Here is a 17,615-nt window from a genome sequence, read left to right as displayed (position 1 = left end):
ACAATTTCTGCCAAGCAGACATGTTCTTACGTAGCATTCAAAAACATATCTTGTGTGAACATGTAACAACAAACTGCTGGACTGTTTTAGGAAATAATAGTTTATTTGCTTATTTACAAGAATGGTTTGGACTGTTACAGTTGATCAAAATAAGGAACTTTGGGTGGGAAGAGAGAGAACAATTGGGTAGATGAAGGTTTCAGTTTCTCGGGAAGCTCAGATCATTGGCTGAGTTTGACCTCGTGACCATCCATTTCCAAGCTTCCTACAATCCAGAACAGACTGAGGGAGGGGAAACGGGGTGGGAAGAAAGGGCATACACAGTGGATCACTGATGGATGGAAATGTGGGTCACTTTCTGCCCTTGTGAGAAGAGGTGAGCGTAGTTGTGTAGCGATGGCCTGTCTGCAGGTCCAAGGGAGGTTCTTCAGCCTTGTCTACCCCGAGGACCCCCATGCTTGTGATGGCAGGATCCCAGCAGAGTCTCCAGAGCCATCTTTACAAATACCTGGAAATTATTGCTTCTCTCCCTTCGGCTGTCCTAAGAGGGGATGGAACACCGAAAGATACCTTCAATGCAGACACACAACATGCAAAGTAGACAAGAGACCCTGCTTATCACATACTGTAGCATTGGGTGGGAAGAATTAGCCGACTATAATTGACTTGGTCCAGCTCTCAATCATTTGGAGAGCAAGGACTGGATTGAGTTGACTTAAACTTAGAAAATGACAACTCATATACATGAGGCTGTTTTAGACCATCATCCTCCTAATCTCAATCCTCGATTACTCTAATGCTTACCTCCTTGCTTTTTGTTATCATCTCCTTTCTGATCAGCTTTCTTCGGTTGCTCCTTAGGACTCTGAGGTTGCTGAGGAGATTCATTGGGGGGAAATAACTTAGACAAACTCAAACTTGAATGTTTTAATCTACAATGAATGAGAAGTTCTTGTTCTTACCTTGGTAGCTGATTTCTTGTCAGATTTGTTGCCTACAAACGATGAAAGAATGTTGATTTATTAGAATTTAAAAATAACTCCCCGTGATCCAGGAAAAGGGAGGGTGCATTTTATTTCCCACCTTAACTGGGGAGGATGGGCTCGTGGTAATGGCATTAAATACAACAAACGGATTCCCCTCAGCCTCCACTGTAATGTTCATATAGTCAATGTTATAGTCAATGTATGACTGTAGAGGAGACTGGGCACAAATAACACACTATTTTACCTTTATTTAACTAGGCAAGTCAGTTAAGAACAAATTCTTAGGGTGCACCACCCTATGGGCACAAATAACACACTATTTTACCTTTATTTAACTAGGCAAGTCAGTTAAGAACAAATTCTTAGGGTGCACCACCCCATGGGCTTCCCAATCACAGCCAGATGTGATGCAGCCTGGATTTGAACCAGGTACTGTAGTGACACCTCTTGCACTGAGATACATTGTCTTAGCCCAACTAGATGGATAGTCCCATATTGAGCTTTTAACTGAATAGAATAAAAAGACACGCAGTATAGCATAAGCATGAATTCACTACATTATACACTACCCCGAGAAAAGCATTTATATATGATAATATTTTTTTTTATATATAAAAAATAGGCTATAATAAAAATATATATAGGCTAACCATGTCATAAAATTTTACTTTACAAATAATACCTTTTGTTCCTGGCATTTTGGCTGCGCTCCATAGTCTGTGTGTCTTTTACAAAACTCTATGCTTATGTGGCGTCCAACTCGCTCATTTATTGCTCCGGCTCCTGAATGGTATCGTCACCAGTGGCCTTTCGGGAAAAAGCGCAGTGAACAAGCAAAGAGCCCCGTCAGCTGCGCGAGAGGGACACCGTCCTTCTGGCCTTTGCTGAGCTCAGGCGAAACGTCTGAACGTGCGACCCAAACTCATAATCCCATCATTGTATGGACAATGCGCTGTAGATCTAATTGTTCTCAAGTACAACAACAAGAAAGAGTTTTCATCATAGACTATAAGTGTGTGTGGATACGCGCGTACATGTGCATGTGCGCGTGTGTGAGTTATGTAAAGTATGAGTTGGCATAATCTCTCTTGCCTATCTTGCAAGACGTTTTCAAAGCTGATGATTGCCTTAATATATTGTTTTATTTCCAAATGTGATTTCTAAAAGTTTCTAAATGTTGCAACTACATTCAAACCAGGCAGTTGATGTCCTCAACCGTGTTTCGTTAAATTATTAATATGAGTGAACATTGGCTAGGCTGTTTTCAACAGAGCGTCATTACATTGCAACATTTCATTGTCGTTGTTTATCATTATCAGGGACAGTGTATTTCTTTAGGAATACGCCATAGTTGCCATAGTTTCCTGGCTCATCAAAGACTATACAAACTCTGCGTACATCTTTGGTGTACGTACAGATTATTTGATTTGTAAATCATATTGATTAGGTTTAGACATAAAGCTGCATCAAACATATGTTGTACAAGTCAGCGTAGCTGCGCACGTGGGCGGGATCAAAAGTGTCATATGACAGTTCGACCAATGACATCGATGGCAAGATAGTGTCATATTGACAGTTCGACCAATGACATCGATGGCAAGAAGCTAAGGAAGGAAGGAAGGAAGGAAGATAGGTAGGTAGGTGAGCGAGCGAGCTGTTGCTGACGTTTTCTTCGACGTCTTTATTTATACACGTAATGGAAAATGACGTGGTTTGAATTGCATTTAGAGAATTAAACAAAATCAGTTTGCTAAGTAACATTTGAGGGCTGGGCGTCCAATTATGTCTCAAAGACATGGCTAGCATGGCTAACGCCGTTTTCTTTCTCCCTGTCAAAGCTAGCAGGCTCCATCTCTGATGATGGCGTCTGTTGCTAGCTAGCTGACTATGACTTAGTAACTAGCTACCCTCTGAACACATTACACTGCCCAATGCAGGCTTTATTTGCCACTGTCTTTGAGACATTCATCGCTTGATTAATGTCGATCTAGCTGGCAGTGTTCTGTACCAGCCAATAACTCGACTGTCTAGACTCAGGAGGATAAAATGATTAGCCATCGTGTAGCCTACTCCCCTACCATTTATATAGGTATGTTGTTTATGTGTTTATAGATAGCTGACATCTGCCCTGGCCGTGGCTTCCCCTCTATCTTGACTGTTTGTGGAATGGCTGCAGTTTGGCAGCAGGTGTTGGCAGTGGACGCAAGGTAAGTCTCATTCAATAAACTGGTGCCATGGCATTGCCTGCCTGGTGGCCTCACAGTACTGATACAAATACGTTTACTGATACACATCTTGCATTGATTGCTGTCTAGGGCTAGCCTGGATAAACCAGACTGACCGCTGCTGAAACAATGGTGAGTGCAGAAGTCAGTCTGGTTAAACCAGGCTTGCCAAGCACCTTGATTGTAATTTAACTACTGTTTGTATTAGTAAAAAGTGATACTTGAATAATGAATGACTCCATGTTATATTGAGCTTATACAGCAGTCTGCTGTCCAGGCAAAAAAAATCTAAGGAATTGTTTCTCTCACTTCCCCCGATCCCTTTCACAGGTACAATGCATACCGCACGCCTACGTTCCCACAGTTCCGCACGCAATACATCCGGCGGCGCAGCCAGCTACTCAGGGAAAACGCCAAGTGTGGCTTTGAGCCGGGGCTGCGCAGGCATTACCTGAGGCTGCGCAGCCAGCTGCTAGCCCTGCGCTACGGGCCCCTGTCTGAGCAGAGCAGCTTCAGGGCCAGCAGTGTGCGCAGCTCCCGCACCACACTGGACCGCATGGAGGTTAGACTGAGAGCAAGGAGCAGAGGGAAAGAGAGAGACAGACAAAGACAATAGGCTACTGTCAATACACATTAGGTCAGTTGAGATGGTTGGAGGCAGACAGATGGTGTAACTGACACTAATAAGGATGCGTAGTAGGCACACTAAACTGACCACTTTAGTTGGGAGGAATAGATGGATTTCAAAGAGTTGGTGAGTTCATATATGCCTACTTTTGTCTCTGGCTAAGATTATTTGTTTTTTATATGGATGGCAAGTTCCTCCCACTCACTACTTATAGTTTTCTAACTCCCTATTTCTCCTTCTCTTCTTCCCTCTTTCTTGACAGGATTTTGAGGAGGACCCCCGTGCTCAGGGGGCTCGTGGTCACCGTCGATCTGTGAGCAGAGGCTCCTACCAGCTTCAGGCCCAGATGAACAGGGCAGTCTATGATGAGAGGTAACCCCAGCAACCTCTCGCTCAACCCTACTGACCCCATTCATATTTTATTCTCTGCTTTTGAAACACTGCATTGTTTTTTATCTTTATTAGCACAGAATTTCCTTGAGTGATGGTCCGATTTGTAATAAATTATTCTCCCTGATTGGAAATGTGGGTGTGCAGGACCCCAGGTGCCTTGGTGCCAACCTCTGTGGCGGAAGCTAGTCGTGCCATGGCTGGGGACACCACTCTGAGCGAGAACTATGCTTTTGCTGGCATGCACCACATATTCGACCAACATGTGGACTCTGCAGGTGAGTGGAAAGTACAGTATGTGATGGCAAGATCAGTGCAAGGAGTGAGTATTTCTGTGTCTTATTCTAAAATTTTGTTGGGTTCCCTCCTTTCTAGTTCCACGGCTGCAGTTTGCTAATGATGACAAGCACCTCCTAGCCTGCTGCTCATTGGACGGCACCCTGTCCATCATGATCCTGTCCCCGTCCCCGCCCAGTGTGAAGGTCGTCCTGAAGGGTCATGCAGGTCCCGTCACCGACTTTGCTTGGTCCCTTAGCAACGACGTCATCGTGTCAACATCAAAGGATGGAACACTGCGTATTTGGAACACGGAGGATGGGAGGTGTATCCGCGAGGTCAGAGACCCGGAAGCTAGCGAACTGCTTTGCTGCACCTTCCAGCCCATGAATAACAACCTCACAGTGGTGAGTCATAGTAGAAGCTCAGACAAAGTTTCTAACTCATACCCACACAATATCCACACTAGCATATCACTTAGAATACATGGCCAAGGCCAATACATTGCTTTATTCTAAGTGGTATGCTAGCTGTCCCTACAATGACCAAACTCTCTTCCTTATGGCTTTCCTGACCTTTACCAATGCTCACCCTGACTTCTGTTCAGGTAGGGAACAGTAAGCACCTCCTGCAGGTGGTGAACATCTCCACTGGGAAGAAGGTGAAGGGGGGTTCCAGTAAGCTGACGGGACGGGTACTGTCTATGTCCTTTGATGCCCCTGGGAGGATCCTGTGGGCCGGGGATGACAGGGGCAGCGTCTTCTCCTTCCTGTTTGACATGGCCACAGGTATACTGAGGAAAAACATGCCTACTTTTGATTAATTCATAATAATTGTATTAATGAAACCCAAAGTGCTAGGCCACAAGTATGGGACAGACAAGTGTTGTGTGTGTCTGTGTGTAACAACTCTGAATTTCAACTCACAGGGAAGCTGACCAAAGCCAAGCGGCTTGTGGTGAGTGAGGGCAGCCCAATCTGCAGCATATCTGCCCGCTCCTGGATCAGCAGAGAGGCACGAGACCCCTCCCTGCTGATCAATGCCTGTGTCAACAAACTGCTACTCTACAGGTCTGTCAGAGAGAGCCAGAGAGCTACTCGTGCTCCATTAGCTCCATAATGCTCAAAATGCTTATACATATACTGAACAAAAATATATAAATGCCACATGCAACAATTTCAACGACTTTACTGAGTAACAGTTCGTATAAGGAAATCAGTCAATTGAAATTATTTAATTAGGTCCCAATCTATAGATTTCACATGAGTGTGCAGGGGCACAGCTATGGATGGGCCTGTGAGTGCATAGTCCCACCCACTGGGGAGCAAGGCCCAGACAATCAGAATGAGTTTTATCCACAAAAGGGCTTTATTACAGACATATATAATCCTCAGTTTCATCAGCAGTCCGGGTAGCTGATCAGACGATCCCGCAGGTGAAAAAGACGGATGTGGAGGTCCTGGGCTGGCATGGTTACACGTGGTTTGAGGTTGTGAGGCTGGTTGGATGTACTGCAAAATTCTCTAAAATGAAGTTGGAGACGCTTATGGTAGAGAAATTAATATTACATTCTCTGGCAACAGCTCTGTTGGACATTACTGCGGTCAGCATGCCAATTGCATGCTCCCTCAACTTGAGACACCTGTGGCTTTGTGTTGTGTGACAAAACTGCACATTTTAGAGTGGCCTTTTATTGTCCCCAGCACAAGGTGCACTTTTGTAATCATGCTGTTTAATTAGCTTGATATGCCACACCTGTGATTATCTTGGCAAAGAAATGCTCACTAACAGGGATTTAAACACATTTCTGCACAACATTTGAGAGTAATAAGCTTTCTGTGCATATGGAACATTTCTGGGATATTTGATTTCAGTTCATAAAACATGTGACCAACAATTTACATGTTGCGTTTATATTTTTGTTCAGTATAGCTTGATTAACTACTGGGTCGTGCCCTGGAATGTGTGTATGTTATATCATTCATGTACTGTGTGCTGTTGATTGAACAAGGAAAGCATGATCCACTCTGCACATTGCATGCTGAGTTGAGTTTGACTGGTTCTCTGTTCCTCTCGTCTTTATAGAGTGGTGGATAATGAAGGCACTCTGCAGCTTAAGAGGAGCTTCCCCATCAAGCATGGCTCTCAGCCCCTTCACAGCATCTTCTGCCCTCTCATGTCCTTCAGACAGGGCGCCTGTGTTGGTATGAGCCCTTCAGCCTTACTCTGACTTTCACTCTATCTGCTATAAATGAAAGTGCACCACACTTAAGAACATTGATTGTGTACTGGTTGCCAGTACATCAACTCACTGAAGCCATAGTGTAGTTACTATATGTAACCATCTTCACTCAGTTATAGCAGGTCATAACAATCAGTTATAACCAATGTTCCCTCATTTGTTTCGGCACTGAGCAAATTTCAGGTCTGCTGAATTCTGTGCAATTTCCAGCATGCGTTTACTGTGAACATTGAAGCTGTACCCACTTTGTTAGTTTGAACATGTAGGTTACTGTGGCTATTTGATCATAATGTATACCATCAAAAACAATGGGGAAATGCATCCCATAACATTTTAACATGGAAATGGCTGTTCTATCATTCAGACTACAGTAGCAGCCAATATGTGGTGTTCAATGTAGGCCTACATTCCATGAGACTTGAAAAAAACATGCAGGGCTTGACAGTAACCTGTTAATCCACTTGTCCTTCAGACAAGGAGCTGACTGAAAATGTTGTTTTCTTTTATGCAAGAAACCACTTTACAAAATAAAATGCATTATTATTCCCATACCATTATTACAGAGAATCAAACAAATTATGCTACCCTCTGCATATTGGCTACTTAGCTTGTTCAACCCTGTCTCAAAATACAACACTGCCACTTTACCGGACAGGCTTTTCAAAGATGTTTTGTGCTCTCTTGAAGCAATCACTCCACTTTTGCTGACTACAAATGATCTATAACTGGGCTAATAATTCACTAACTAGCAAAGGACATGAACAACATGTGAACACAGGGCTCCATGCACCTCTTGCTTTGATCTCTAAACAAGTGCATCTACTCATGACCGCTCATGCTATAAACACAGTTCAGTTCAAAGTAAATGGCACAGATCCATATATGGCAATGGTCTATTTGCATATAGGCCTACTGCAGCTCTAGTTGTTTATGCCGTTCAGGCTGAGTAGTGCGTGTCAGTGCAATAGAGTCCTACCCCAATGCATTATTCCTACAATAAAATGTATTGCATGGTTTGCTTTGTTTAGTTATGTTGCATTGAAAGTGGCTAATGGATTGTTGTTCGGGACATTTTTGTAAATTATATTTCCATATTTTTAGCTAGGCTATATGATCACTCCGAAAGTAGATCTGCTGTTGTATTACTTGTGAGGCACAGCTGAGTGAGCATACATTTAAATAATTTGCTTTTTATTTTAATTTTACTGGGCTGATGGTGCCTGCATCTGATGGTCTCTCTCAGCGGAGGGAGAGAGCAGCAGACTGAGGGTCCACCTCTCAACATCCCTCCTCTCTCCCTTTTCTCCACTGACATTGACCAAAAAGGCACACCGTCTTCCAGCTGATGAGGAAACTAGAGTCGCACTGCATTATTTCTGCCTCATGCACAAATTCATGTTACTCCATGAACAGAGAAAGTGAAATGTTCCTCGATATTAATAAAGACCCAAGCCGCTAATAATAACGCAAGCCTATAGATACATTTTCCTACTCATTCATTGGAAGATGGGCTCTCGAGTGGCGCAGTGGTCTAAGGTGATACAGACGATTCCAGGCTGTATCACAACCGGCCGTGATTGGGAGTCCGATAGGGAGACGCACAATTGGCCCAGTGTTACTGCTGGACTGCTTGTTGTAGCACTGAGTGGAAATAGGAAGAACGTATAATTTTATGGCTTATGAAAGTGTTGAATACAAACTTCAAAATGAACTCACAAACAAAAACAGCAGCTCTTTGCTGTATTTGTTGACCGTATCTCACTAATCATGGCTTTTAACGTTTTGAAATCTCACAGTATCAACTTTGCTGTAGCTTTCTTTTATGCCTGCTACGTTACTGCAGACATGGTAATCTGAACCATCCGATTGGCCAGCGGTAGGCCTATAGTGCACTTGATTTGCTCTCTGGGCCCACCTGGAAGGCAGAGTTTGTACCTTCAGACACATGACATGGTTCAAAATTCACAACAGTTTGCCTACCCGGCGTGCAGTTTAGAGGGAACTTTGGTTATAACAGATTGGTTTTCACAAGTATTCTCTCTCTCGTCTCTCTTCCCTATTTTTCTCTTCCTTTCCACGCCTTTTCTCCACTCTGTATCCCAGTGACTGGCAGTGAGGATGCCTGTGTCTACTTCTTCGATGTGGAACGCAACACTAAGGCCATAGTCAACAAGCTGCAGGGTCACGGTGGTCCAGTGCTGGATGTCAGCTTCAACTGTGACGAGAGCTTGCTGGCTTCTGCAGACTCCACTGGCATGGTTATCATCTGGAGGCGGGAGCAGAAGTGACCAACCACCAAAAGCTTCCTTCCATGCACTACAAAAAAAGCCATCCAATCACTAGAATGCTAAATACAAGGGGCAGGGAAAGGATATCTGTGTTTTTGAGGCTGGGATTTAGTGGTTACTGTGAGTGTGGTCCCCGCGAATGCAGGAAAATAGTCAACAAAGTGCGATCTAATTGAATCCCTGCCTAGGTTTTCAACGTAAAAGGGAGCACTGCTCCTCACTGAGGGTCCTGAGAGGTGTGCATGTGTCAAGAGTAGGACCTGTAATAGCGCTAACTACTTATTGTAAAGCATTAATATAGCAAAATGCAATACAGTAGTATTAAATGACAGCCTTGTTCCTTTAAAGTTGCCCATTTTCCTTCAATCATTCCCATGTTTATTGTTCTACTGTGATGTGCATGGCATTCTATCAAGAACCCATCATATAAATCAGTACTGACATTTTGGAATAACTACTGTGTGTGTATTGGAATAACTACTGTGTGTGTGTGTATATATATATTTAACAAAAAAAACTTGATGGAAACTCAAAGAACACCTTGTGTGTTTGTGAGAATTTGTGTGTTTGTATGTGCCTGTGGTGTCATTTTAATGTCATGGTTGCAAAGAAATATAATGTATTTATGATATGCACATACTGAATAAAGTAGCCACTGTACATCTCACAGAGTTGAGTGTTAGTGTTACAATAGAGCTAGCCAGCTTGTAGTAAAAAAAAAAGGAAATGAGTTACCTCTGGATCATGCAACCATTAAAAAGGGGGAAAGAATAGGGTTTTGGGAAGAACGCCGAAAATAAGGTGTGAGGTTAAGACAGGTTTAGGAGCTCTTACACGTTTTGTTCTATTAGATATCAGTTAACCTGACCATTATGAAGCCTTTGTGCTTTTTCTGATTACATAAATGCTTCAAAATTCACACAAAAAAAAGACGTTCGCTGATTAAGATGATCTCATGGAACAATACGTTAAAGCGCTCTACGCCTGTTTTTACCATAGACCTTATTTTCCTCGTTTCTCCTAAAACCCTACAAAAACTACATTTTCCTATAGGCTTTGTCCAAAGAACCATGGCAGAGTTAGTGCCTACAAAAAAGACGCCATTACTATTGCTCTTTCGCAAAGTGTAAATGTTTATGTTTTTCCACACGTGCGCTAGAAGTCTATTGGTCATTTGGGCTGCCTGTCATTCTATAATCGGATCCAACCATTGGCTAGCTAGACTTCCTGGGATTTTGGCGGTGGAGTAAACATGGCGGAAGATTTAAAAGGTAATTCTAGGGAAAATGTTGGATTGTGCTTACTTTCCTTCCGTAACAATAGCAGTTATACGACAATCACGCTTTTAAAAAATACCATATAACGCGGAGTTGATTAGCGAAATGATGATGCACCACAGTTTGAGATATTTGTCGAATTTAGCCAGCTACTGTGGCTATTTCGCAATCAATGGTCGTAGCTATGCCATGCTGATTGTTTGATTTTCATTGATAAACAATAGTGACTATATCTACTATCACATTTTAAATAGTTAGCAACCTTGCTACTTAATTTAACGTTATGCACATACATAATGTTGAACATGTTGATAACTAAATGGAGGTATGATAGTTGTTGATCAAAGTGACCACAGTTGTGTTCTTTGTGTAACATTAGCTAACGTTAATTAACTGGCTTGTCACTCACTGCAGGGTGCCAAGTTGTATGTAAAGTGACAACGAGCCAGTTGCAGACACTCTGTCGTCATGAAGGGATTGTGTGCTTGGATCTGGGGGTCAACAGGAAACAAATGCACAACTTCGAAGTGGAGTACCTGTGTGACTACAAGAGGACACTTGTTCCTGGTAGGAAGACAGCCAATGCCACAGGAGTACCAAAGGTTAGAACAAGTTCTAGCTAAACTTTGGATTGATTTTGGTAGCTAGATATTCAATTGATCCAGCTTGCAGTGCTATACTCTGACAGACATCACAGGCAACATGAACTTGTTCTTTTCAGTTCTTAACTGATGTGGTGCTGTCACTGAAAGCATCCATCTGTACTTGAGAGAGAGAGAGAACTGCTCCCCTGCTCCAACCTCCAACCTGTATGTGTATGTGTGTCTTTCGGAGGGGTTGGGATAAAGCCGGAAGTCACATTTCTGTTGGCCTTGTGTACAATTGGACATCTAAAGTGATCTTTGTCTAACTTGTCATAGGGGCGCCAGAGTTCAGTATGACTCCTTTCAACTGCTGTTTTTCTTCCTAGGAGCGAGAGTTCTACTTGGTTAAATGGAAGGGTTACCCAAATCACATGAACACCTGGGAGCCGAGGAAAAACCTGCGGTGTGTGGAGCTTCTACGTCAGTTCTGGGACGATGTCTTCCTGGAGCTGCAGAGACAGAAAAAGACTGTAGTCCCCAACCGGTTTGAAACAGAGCTGTCCTCTTACCTGGAGCAGAGGGCCAGGCATAGGCAGAGCCTGCAGAGGTGGGAGGCCCAGATCAACAGTGTTGGAGGCCTCACCAAACGCATCCTGGTCCGCAACCGTGTGGACCTGGAGGGCCCTCCGAATAACTTCACCTACATCAACAACTACAAGGTGTGCAAGGGCTTGTATATCACCAGTACTTTGTACCAATGACATGTTTCAACTGTAGTGATGTTGCCCTCTTTATGCATGCGGTATTATGCATCAGCAATAGAGTACAAATATAAAAATATACGCTACCGGTCAAAAGTTTTAGAACACCTACTCATTCAAGGGTTTTAATGTATTTTTTACTATTTTCTACATTGTAGAATAATAGTGAGGACATCAAAACTATGCAATAACACATATGGAATCATGTAGTAACCAAAATAGTGTTTATTTGAGATTCTTTAAATAGCCCAAATCAAATTTTATTTGTCACATACACATGGTTAGCAGATGTTAATGCGAGTGTAGCGAAATGCTTGTGCTTCTAGTTCCGACAATGCAGTAATAACCAACAAGTCATCTAACTAACAATTCCAAAACTACTGTCTTATACACACAAGTGTAAGGGGATAAAGTATGTACATGTGTACATAAAGTATGTACATAAAGATATATGAATGAGTGATGGTACAGAGCGGCATAGGCAAGATACAGTAGATGGTATCGAGTACAGTATATACATATGAGATGAGTATGTAAACAAAGTGGCATAGTTAAAGTGGCTAGTGATACATGTATTACATAAAGATGCAGTAGATGATATAGAGTACAGTATATATGTATACATATGAGATGAATAATGTAGGGTATGTAAACATTATATTAGGTAGCCCCCCTTTGCCTTGATGACAGCTTTGCACACTCTTGGCATTCTCTTAACCAGCTTCATGAGGTAGTCACGTGGAATGGATTTCAATTAACAGGTGTGCTTTCTTAAAAGTTAATTTGTGGATTTTCTTTCCTTCTTAATGCGTTTGAGCCAATCAGTTGTGTTGTGACAAGGTAGGGGGTGTATACAGAAGATAGCCCTATTTGGTTAAAGACCAAGTCCATATTATGACAAGAACAGCTCAAATAAGCAAAGAGAAACGACAGTCCATCATTACTTTAAGACATGAATGTCAGTCAATCCGGAAAATGTCAAGAACTTTGAAAGTTTCATGTGCAGTTGCAAAAACCATCAAGCACTGTGATGAAACTGGCTCTCATGAGGATCACCACAGGAATGGAAGACCCAGAGTTACCTCTGCTGCAGAGGATAAGTTCATTAGTTACCCGCCTCTGAAATTGCAGTCCAAATAAATGCTTCACAGATTTCAAGTAACAGACACATCCAACATCAACTGTTCAGAGGAGACTGTGTGAATCAGGCCTTCATGGTCAAATTGCTGCAAAGAAACCACCACTACTAAAGGACACCAATAATAAGAAGACTTGCTCGGGCCAACAAACATGACCAATGGACATTAGACTGGTGGAAATGTTGTTCTTTGGTCTGGAGTCAAAATTTGAGATTTTTGGTTCCAACTGCCATGTCTTTGTGAGACGCGGTATGGGTGAACGGATGATCTCCGCATGTGTAGTTCCCACCATGAAGCATGGAGGAGAAGGTGTGATTGTGTGGGGGTGCTTTGCTGGTGACACTGTCTGATTTATTTAGAATTCAAAGCACTCTTAACCAGCATGACTACCACAGCGTTCTGCAGCGATACGCAATCCCATCTGGTTTGCACCTAGTCCCACTATCGTTTGTTTTTCAACAGGACAATGACGCAACACACCGCCGGGCTGTGTAAGGGCTATTTGACCAAGAAGGAAAGTGATGGCATGCTGTATCAGACGACCTGGCTTCCACAATCCCCCGTCCTGAACCAAATTGAGATGGTTTGGGATTAGTTGGACCGCAGAGTGCAGGAAATTCAGCCAACAAGTGCTCAGCATATATGGGAACTCCTTCAAGACTTTTGGAAATGCATTCCAGGTGAAGCTTGTTGAGAGAATGCCAAGAGTGTGCAAAGCTGTCACCAAGGCAAAGGATGGCTATTTGAAGAATCTAAAATAAATGTAGATTTTTTACACTTTATGGTTAATACATGATTCCATATGTGTTATTTTATAGTTTAAATATCTTCACTATTATTCTATAATGTAGAAAAAAGTTTTAAATAAAGATCACCTACTCATTCAAGGGTTTTTCTAAAACTTTTGCCCGGTAGTGTATATAGAAATCAAAGCTTTTTTCCTAGGTGGGTGAGGGCATTTCGATGACAACGATGGCAGTGGGGTGTGAGTGCACCAACTGTTTGGAGAACCCTGTGGGTGGTTGCTGCCCAGGAGTATCGGGACATGGCTTTGCCTACAACAAATGTGGGCAGGTGAAGGTTAAGCCTGGGGAGCCCATCTATGAGTGCAACAATATGTGTCGCTGTGGACCAGACTGCCCCAACAGAGTGGTACAGAGAGGGATCCAGCATACCCTCTGCATCTTCAAAACAGACAACGGGCGGGGGTGGGGAGTACGGACCTCTGAGCGTATCAGAAGGCATTCCTTTGTCATGGAGTACGTTGGAGAGGTAAAAAAGACAACTTTGATTATAGAGACCACATATTTGGTGCTCGGTTTCTATTATCAGTAACATTTGACAAGCAAACATCAACATACTAACTCGCGGATTTCATCTCATGCAGGACTTGGTGTATCCTGGCTGTGTTATAGTGTAGGGTGGTTCTCTCTTGTGATTGGCTGTGCTGTGTTCCATCCAGATTATCACTACAGAGGAGGCAGAGAGGCGGGGTCAGGTCTATGACAGACAGGGAGCAACGTACCTGTTTGACCTGGACTATGTGGAGGATGAGTACACCATTGATGCTGCTCACTATGGAAATGTATCCCACTTCGTCAACCACAGTGTGAGTAGTTCAAGTTCCATTTATTGCCGTTTGTAGGCACAAGTACATAGGCTAGATTGGAATTTCTCTGTGGTAAGGCTATGTTTGAGTGTCCTAAAATAAATAAAAAATCATCTTCACCTTTCCTACCTCTATCCCACAGTGCAACCCTAACCTGCAGGTGTATAACGTATTCATAGACAACCTGGATGAGCGACTGCCACGTCTGGCTTTCTTCTCAAACCGTGGTATCAGCGCTGGGGAAGAGCTCACCTTCGACTACAATATGCAGAGTAGGTTTCATCTGATATATCATATCTCCACAGATCCTAAGATCACTGAAATTAAAGATATGGAAATACAGTGAAGAACTGCATTTTTAAGAGGATACAAAATGGAGTAGGAATTCATATGCCTGATATAGAGCAGATGGAAAGGACTCAGGGTAAGACTAAGGACCACCCTTTTAGGTCATAGAGCAACCTGTTTCAAGATAACACAATCTATAATTTGGTCTGTCTTCTGTTCTCTTTCTAGTTGATCCAATAGATGTGGAGAGTACAAAGATGGACTCCAATTTCAGCATGACTATTTCACCCAAAAAGGCTTCTCTCGTGTCTGGATCACCCAAGAAGGTTCACATGACTGGATCACCCAAAAAGGATCCTCTCATGATTGGATCACCCAAAAAGGATCCTCTCGTGATTGGATCACCCAAAAAGGATCCTCTCATGATTGGATCACCCCAAAAGGATCCTCTCATGATTGGATCACCCCAAAAGGATCCTCTCATGATTGGATCACCCAGAAAGGATCCTCTCATGATTGGATCACCCAGAAAGGATCCTCTCATGATTGGATCACCCAGAAAGGATCCTCTCATGATTGGATCACCCAAAAAGGATCCTCTCATGGCTGGATCACCCAAAAAGCGAGCGCGCATGGAGTGCAAGTGTGGGACAGACAATTGCAGGGGGTACTTGTTTTAGGGTTGCAGCAAGGACAAATTTATACATTTGACTTTTCCAGGATTGTCATCATGAAAATTCAACTTTATTTCTGGCATTTTAAATGTATACTATGATGTCTGTGAATATTTTGCCCTATTTGATCATAAACTATTCATTAGTGTTTGGGGCATCTTTTATTTCTTTCTTACATGTTTAAAAAAAAGTTATTTGGTTTTAGTATACAACACTCAAATCCAATTTGTTTGCTATCCGGTCTCATTGAATGTACACTACCTTTCCAAAGTTTGGGGTCACTTAGAAATGTTCTTGTTTTTGAAAGAAAAACACTTTTTGTCCATTAAATAACATCAAATTGATCTGAAATACAGTGTAGAGATTGTTAATGTTGTAAATTACTATTGTAGCTGGAAAGATAAAAAAAAAAAAAAATCTACAGCGGCCCATTATCAGCAAATCCAAGTTTATAATTTAAAAGGCTAATTGATCATTAGAAAACCCTTTTGCAATTATGTTAGCATAACTGAAAGCGGTTGGGCTGATTAAAGAAGCCATAAAACTGGCCTCCTTTAGACTAGTTGAGTATCTGGAGCATCAGCATTTATGGGTTTGATTACAGGCTCAAAATGGCCAGAAACAAAGGACTTTTTTCTGAAACTCGTCAGTTCATTCTTGTGCTGAGAAATTAAGGCTATTCCATGCGAGAAATTGCCAAGAAACTGAAGCTCTCGTACAGCGCTGTGTACTACTCCCTTCACAGAACAGCGCAAACGGACTCTAACCAGAATAGAAGTGGGAGGCCCCGGTGCACAACTGAGCAAGAAGACAAGAACATTAGTGTCTAGTTTGAGAAACAGATGCCTCACAAGTCCTCAACTGGCAGCTTCATCAAATAGTACCTGCAAAACACCAGTATCAATGTCAACAGTGAAGAGGCGACTCTGAGATGCTGGCCTTCTAGGCATAGTTGCAAACAAAAAGACATATCTCAGACTGGCCAATAAGAAGAAAAGATTAAGATGGTCAAAAGAACACACACACTGGACAGAGGAACTCTGTTCTGTGAAGGGAGTCGTACACAGTGTTATACGAGATCTTAAGTTTCTTGGCAATTTCTAGCATGGAATAGCCTTCATTTTTCAGAACAAGAATAGACGAGTTTCGGAAGAAAGGTCATTGTTTCTGGCCATTTTGAGCCTGTAATTGAACCCACAAATGCTGATGCTCCAGATACTCTACTAGTCTAAAGAAGGCCAGTTTTATTGCTTCTTTAATCAGGACAACCGTTTTCAGCTGTGCTAACATAATTGAGAAAGGGTTTTCTAATGATCAATTAGTCTTTCAAAATGATAACTTGGATTAGCTAACACAACGTGTCATTGGAATACAGGAGTGATGGTTGCTGATAATGGGCCTGTGTACACCTATGTAGATATTCCATTAAAAATTCAGCCATTTCCAGCTACAATAGTCATTTACAACATTAACCATGTCTACACTGTATTTCTGATCCATTTGATGTTATTTTAATGGACAAAATGTGCATTTCTTTCAAAAACAAGGATATTTCTAAGTGACCCCAAACTTTTTTTGAACGGTAGTGTGTATATAGCAATGCATACATGCTGAATAACTACTCTTCCTTTTCATGTAATCATGTGTTGTACAACACTGGCGTGTGAAAGTTAAAAAGGTGTGTTCTACGGCTTCTTAGGAACAGGAGCCATTGATAGAGTTTGGAAAGTGCTTTATGACTGGGTTGCAATAGGCTGGCAAGGCATCAATTATACGCTGTAGGCCTGTCACTCACTGTTTGAGGCCTCCTTCATTGGTGGATGGAGCTACCGCCCCTCATTGAGGTTGCAATATGTTACAAAGGCCACATTCCAATTGTCGGAACTCTTCCCAGTGTGCGTTCCAGTCATGTAATTTGACCAGACATTCCATAAAGGATGTCATTCAGTTGCCAAAGCTACACTGTATATTGAGCATGCTACTCATCTTGGTCCAGATCTTTCTGTAAATAAATGTCCTTTTTATTTTTAAGAGTAAAACTAGCTAAATTAATATTTTATTATACCCACTGAATGTGGAGCTCAAGTTGTTTTTCTTTCTTTAATTGCTAAGGATATGGGTCCTATTGAAACTTGAAGTCAGCACTCAGAAGCCAGATCAAAATGCATCAAAAGTAGACTTTATTGGTGAGTGGAAAAACAACTGCCACTTCAAATGCTCTACAAGAGAATATATTACAAAAGAATGC

General features: G+C 42.2%; 2 protein-coding genes and 1 long non-coding RNA gene across 6 annotated transcripts; 2 read left to right on the top strand and 1 right to left on the bottom strand.

Annotated features, from left to right (window-relative positions):
• Positions 1 to 311: 311 nt before the first annotated feature.
• LOC139417317 (uncharacterized) lies at positions 312 to 1,837 on the bottom strand. Its single transcript, XR_011635176.1, has 4 exons — positions 1,669 to 1,837; positions 963 to 994; positions 805 to 874; positions 312 to 541 (listed from the first exon to the last, which is right to left on the bottom strand). It is a non-coding gene; the product is annotated as an uncharacterized lncRNA (long non-coding RNA).
• A 709-nt stretch (positions 1,838 to 2,546) lies between these two features.
• On the top strand, positions 2,547 to 9,382 carry LOC139416666 (WD repeat-containing protein 13-like). 4 transcript variants are annotated; one of them, XM_071165614.1, is made up of 10 exons: positions 2,547 to 2,619; positions 3,099 to 3,193; positions 3,542 to 3,773; positions 4,102 to 4,211; positions 4,377 to 4,507; positions 4,605 to 4,912; positions 5,113 to 5,293; positions 5,434 to 5,575; positions 6,591 to 6,709; positions 8,851 to 9,382. In XM_071165614.1, exons 2-10 carry the CDS (start codon positions 3,153 to 3,155, stop codon positions 9,033 to 9,035), a joined length of 1,449 nt encoding a protein of 482 aa, XP_071021715.1. In that variant the 5' UTR covers positions 2,547 to 2,619; positions 3,099 to 3,152; the 3' UTR covers positions 9,036 to 9,382. The 4 variants fall into 4 exon arrangements, with proteins under 4 accessions (XP_071021715.1, XP_071021713.1, XP_071021714.1 ...); XM_071165612.1 differs by having other exon boundaries at positions 2,555 to 2,627; XM_071165613.1 differs by having other exon boundaries at positions 2,587 to 2,623.
• Positions 9,383 to 10,134: 752 nt separating this feature from the next.
• Positions 10,135 to 15,568, top strand: LOC139417316 (histone-lysine N-methyltransferase SUV39H1-like). Its single transcript, XM_071166584.1, has 7 exons — positions 10,135 to 10,306; positions 10,727 to 10,914; positions 11,283 to 11,615; positions 13,742 to 14,068; positions 14,259 to 14,405; positions 14,548 to 14,677; positions 14,922 to 15,568. Exons 1-7 carry the CDS (start codon positions 10,288 to 10,290, stop codon positions 15,371 to 15,373), a joined length of 1,596 nt encoding a protein of 531 aa, XP_071022685.1. The 5' UTR covers positions 10,135 to 10,287; the 3' UTR covers positions 15,374 to 15,568.
• Positions 15,569 to 17,615: the final 2,047 nt, after the last annotated feature.

The sequence above is a fragment of the Oncorhynchus clarkii genome, chromosome 9 (assembly GCF_045791955.1).
Source record: "Oncorhynchus clarkii lewisi isolate Uvic-CL-2024 chromosome 9, UVic_Ocla_1.0, whole genome shotgun sequence".
NCBI classification, from domain to species: domain Eukaryota; kingdom Metazoa; phylum Chordata; class Actinopteri; order Salmoniformes; family Salmonidae; genus Oncorhynchus; species Oncorhynchus clarkii.
Note: the sequence above shows the minus strand (reverse complement) of the source record. Positions and strands in the feature narration are given on the sequence as shown.

What these genes read in the sequence shown, in the direction of transcription:
- LOC139416666 (XM_071165614.1), top strand. Translation starts at nt 3,153, where the DNA reads ATGGCTGCAGTTTGGCAGCAGGTGTTGGCAGTGGACGCAAG. An exon ending in CCACACTGGACCGCATGGAG is followed by an intron (nt 3,774 to 4,101) that starts GTTAGACTGAGA and finishes CTTTCTTGACAG; the next exon opens with GATTTTGAGGAGGACCCCCG. An exon ending in CCAACATGTGGACTCTGCAG is followed by an intron (nt 4,508 to 4,604) that starts GTGAGTGGAAAG and finishes CCTCCTTTCTAG; the next exon opens with TTCCACGGCTGCAGTTTGCT.
- LOC139417316 (XM_071166584.1), top strand. An exon ending in CCTACATCAACAACTACAAG is followed by an intron (nt 11,616 to 13,741) that starts GTGTGCAAGGGC and finishes CTTTTTTCCTAG; the next exon opens with GTGGGTGAGGGCATTTCGAT. An exon ending in CCCACTTCGTCAACCACAGT is followed by an intron (nt 14,406 to 14,547) that starts GTGAGTAGTTCA and finishes TCTATCCCACAG; the next exon opens with TGCAACCCTAACCTGCAGGT.